Here is a 4,288-nt window from a genome sequence, read left to right as displayed (position 1 = left end):
AAGAACATTGTCCCAATACGTCTGAGTGAGTTAAAGAGAGACAAACATGTCAACTTGCACATTGTACATTGAAGACAACAACGTTGGACACTTCGCGTGGATCAAGAATCTATCCAGACTCGTGAGCTCGCAATTGAGCAAAAAAAAGCACAAGAAATATATCTGCGATCGGTATGTATAAATATTAAATAAAATATTGTAGAAATAATTGAACAAAAAATAAAAAATAATTTCTTTTTACAGATGTTTGTAATACTTTGGCTCAAACGATAAGCTACAGTCACATACGGTGGACTGTCGAGAGATGAACAAGTGCGCTATCCGATTACCGAGCGATAAGGACAAGTGGCTCACGTTCAACTATAACCGGAAAGAGCAGTTTTCTTTCGCCGTGTACGCCGACTTGGAAAAGATGGAGGGGAGAGAAATTACCAACATCATAAAATATTTAGTATTGTTTATTATGTACACTGCTTGTACAACGAATCGTTATCCGCGTATCATTCTCGTCGCGATACCAATTGCATGTCATGGTTCATCGAAGAACTTAAAAATTTAGCACTGCGTGTAAAAAGTATTTTATCAACTAATGTTCCCATGGTAAATTTAACACCCGATGAATGGGAAAAATTTCACAACGCGACACAATGCCACATTTGCGAAAAACCATTCGTACAAGACAATACACGCGTACGCGATCATTGCCATCTGACATGGCGTTACAGAAGTCCCGCGCATTCAAATTGCAATTTAAATTATAAAGATTTTTTTTGCATTCCTATAGTTTTTTATAATTTATTCGGTTACGACGCGCATTTTATTATCATGGAAATAGCTACAGCGTTCGAAAAGGAAATCGAGTTACTTCCGAAAGGAAAAATATATATCATTTATGAAAAACGTTAAACTTGTCGAAGAGAAATCGAAAAATCATATTAAATTGCGTTTTATCGATTCGTATAAATTTCTTACCAGTCTCGATAAATTGGCATCATTCTTGAATAAAGACAAACTCAAAATTTTTAAATTTGAGTTTCAAAATTTACCGCATGACAATTTCAATTTATTAACACGGATGGGCGTCTTTCCATACGAATACATTAACTGCGTCGACTGGTTGCAAGATACGTATTTACCATCGCGCAAATCATTTTACAGTTTTTTGACCAGTGACACGATATCCGAGAGCGATTACGCGCACGCCGAGAACGTCTGAAAGCGGTTCTCTATTCGAACGCTGGGCGAATATAGCGACTTGTATCTCAAAATTGATGTCTTATTATTAGCAGACATTTTTGAAAATTTCCGCAAAAGTTGTATTAAAAGTTATGGGCTCGACTCCTCGTATTACTATACTCTTCCCGGATACACGTGAGACACGATGTTGAAGCATACGAATATTACCTTCGAATTGATACCGACATGGTTTTATTTATCGAACGTGGAATATGCGGTAGTTTGAGTTAATGTTCCAACAGATACGTACGCTAATAACAAGTACATACAGTCGTACGATCCATCGAAACTTTCGTCGTATCTCACGTACTTTGATATAAATAATTTGTACGGATGGACAATGTGTCAACCTTTGCCTTATGCAGATTTTCGATGGGTTGGCGTATCCGATTTTGATACATCATCGATCGCGCTCGATTCGCCTGTAGGCCATATCCTTGAAGTCCATCTCGAATATCCGCAACATGTTCACGATGCGCACACTGACCTACCGTTTTGCTCGACACGCGACAAACTACCTGGTAAGTAGGATAAGCTACTCGCAACCTTATATGATAAGAAGTGTTACGTGATATATTACCGCAACCTGCAACAATGCACGCGACATGGACTTCGCGTTACAAAAATACATCGAATATTACAGTTTTCACAATCTCCGTGGCTTCGCAGTTATATCGATCTCAATACATAATTCCGAACACTCGCGAAAAATGATTTTGAAAAAAATTTATATAAATTAATGAATAATGCGGTATTTGGTAAAACGATGGAAAATGTGCACAATCACGTTAATATTAAGCTTATAACATATTGGGATGGAAGATATGGCACAGAGGCGATGATCGCAAAACCAAATTTTTATAGTAGAAGCGTGTTTTCGGAGAATCTGATCGCCATTAAATTACGCAATCTCGAGGTTAAATTTAATAAACCAATCTACGTGGTAGATTATTATGGTACCTATATATCGAGAGAAATGTAAAGTCATGTACACTGATACCGACAGTCTCATATATCACATCGAGTGTGACCATATATCAATGAGAATATAAAGCGCAACGTCAACAGATTCGATATCAGCGATTATGCAGTGGACAATGTATACGGTATACCGCTCGCGAATAAAAAGATACCGGGTTTAATGAAGGATGAAAATAATGGCGCCATCATGACCGAATTCGTCGGGCTTAGGGCAAAAATGTACGCGTTGCGAGTAGATGGTAAGAAGGATACGAAAAAGGTAAAAGACGTCAAGACGTAATGTCGTCACGAGAACAATAACGTTCGACGATTAAACGCGGTGATTGGACGAAGAGATTGAAATGATGCGTCAGCAGTTTTGTATAAGATCTAAATTATACGAAGTATACACTATTCGCGAGACAAAAATTGCTTTAGGACTGTACGATGATAAGCGGTATATCGTACCCGGAACCACCGACACACTACCGTGAGGATATTACAAAATACCGTTGTAAATAAAAATCATGTATATTTATTGTAAATAAGAATTACGTATATTTATAAATTAAAATTATTTATTGTAAATTATATATATATAAATATATATTTTATAATGTACAATTTTGTTTATATTTGTAAAATATCTTTAATATTATGTATTATTATTAAAATATTTATAATATATTATTTTTATCTATCCAAGAATTGTGTGTAGCCTCAAGTCCCAGCTATTTCACATAAACCTTGTCACCCTTTTTGCGTACCACCTTTTCCACGAAATGTACATAGAGATTGACAACGTGTTGTAACTCGTATTCGTAAAATCCGCCGGCGACAGAATTTCCGCGCGAATCTTCGAGTACATAAGTCACGGGATTAGTTTTCTGCACTTTAACGATCTTAAACACTTTGGTCGATCAATTTGGCGTATAACCTTTGTCAAAGATGGTCTTGAATTTACTCACGCGTAACGGATTGTCTACTTTGAATCTTGTCGGTGCCGCAATCTTTACGTTGCTGTATACCGTATTTAAAAGTTTATCGGCGATCGCGGGGGTAACATCGATAGGTCTCATACCGATAGTGCGATGTTTTCGCGCATTGTACTCTCTAACGAGCCGGGACAACGCGTCGATCCACATGTAATATCCATTAAGCGTGAACATTTTCCACATATTGCTCTTTAACGTTCGGTTGAATCGTTCCACGACCGAGGCTTTCATGACAGAGTACGTCGAATAATGATTAATACGGTATTTGTTCACGAGTTTCTGTACATTTATAAAATTCTTTTCCTCTGTCGGTTTGAAAATTTCTCGGACATCTTCCATCGTCTCGAATTATCTTTGCGATAGCGTCAGGCATTTCGTTTCCACTTACTCTTGAGCGGTACAGCCCACGCATACTTGCTCAACACATCGATAACTGTAAGTATGTAATTATAGCCTTTGTTGAATCGTGCATATGGACGCATCTCGGCCACGTCCGCCTGCCACAGATCATCGAATCCACGTACTATGACACGTCTACATGGAAAATTTTTTCTCGGTGGAGTGTGCAATTCCTTCACCAGCAGCTGTCTTTCGCGACATATTTGATCGCGGCATAATTCGCAACAATGAGATAATTCCTCCATGTATATTCTTTATATATCTATTTTCTCCTGTGCTGAATTAAATATAGTCTGCGTGTGAGTTGCATTCTGCATCTCGTCCATCATTATTTGTAGCGTTTGCATATTCGTCTCAAGCGTGATTATTTTTTTCTCAAGTTTTTCCAATCTATCTTTTAAAAGCTTGACACGTATTTTCACGTACTGTTTGTTTGCGGCATCAGTATCATCTTCCGGTTGCGCTACGCGTCGTATCTTGCGCGACCTTGCATCAAAGCCGGAGGCAGTCTGACACAGAGCGTAATTTCTTAGTAATCCATTCCATTGATAGTGAGTTGTTCAATGTTCCGAACGATAATCCAAATTTATTAATCGACATTTTGACACAAACGATATTGACAGACTGACTTGTTTCGTCAACGCATAGTTTAATTTATAATAAGACCAGCTTCGCAATGTTCCTCGATAATTGATAAT

General features: G+C 37.7%; 1 protein-coding gene across 1 annotated transcript; it reads right to left on the bottom strand.

Moving 5' to 3' along the window:
• Window positions 1-3,116: 3,116 nt before the first annotated feature.
• On the bottom strand, window positions 3,117-3,835 carry LOC138943836 (uncharacterized). Its single transcript, XM_070314774.1, has 2 exons — window positions 3,580-3,835; window positions 3,117-3,415 (listed from the first exon to the last, which is right to left on the bottom strand). Exons 1-2 carry the CDS (start codon window positions 3,833-3,835, stop codon window positions 3,117-3,119), a joined length of 555 nt encoding a protein of 184 aa, XP_070170875.1.
• Window positions 3,836-4,288: the final 453 nt, after the last annotated feature.

Source organism: Polyergus mexicanus, unplaced genomic scaffold (genome assembly GCF_030449975.1).
Source record: "Polyergus mexicanus isolate NDT 795.1 unplaced genomic scaffold, iyPolMexi1.0 SCAF_46, whole genome shotgun sequence".
Lineage (NCBI taxonomy): Eukaryota > Metazoa > Arthropoda > Insecta > Hymenoptera > Formicidae > Polyergus > Polyergus mexicanus.
Note: the sequence above shows the minus strand (reverse complement) of the source record. Positions and strands in the feature narration are given on the sequence as shown.

Bases quoted from the DNA above. Each gene is read 5' to 3' on its own strand.
- LOC138943836 (XM_070314774.1), bottom strand. From the start codon at position 3,835: ATGGAGGAATTATCTCATTGTTGCGAATTATGCCGCGATCAAATATGT. The intron at 3,416-3,579 runs GTAAGTGGAAAC...CTGTCATGAAAG, and splicing joins GTGGGCTGTACCGCTCAAGA to CCTCGGTCGTGGAACGATTC.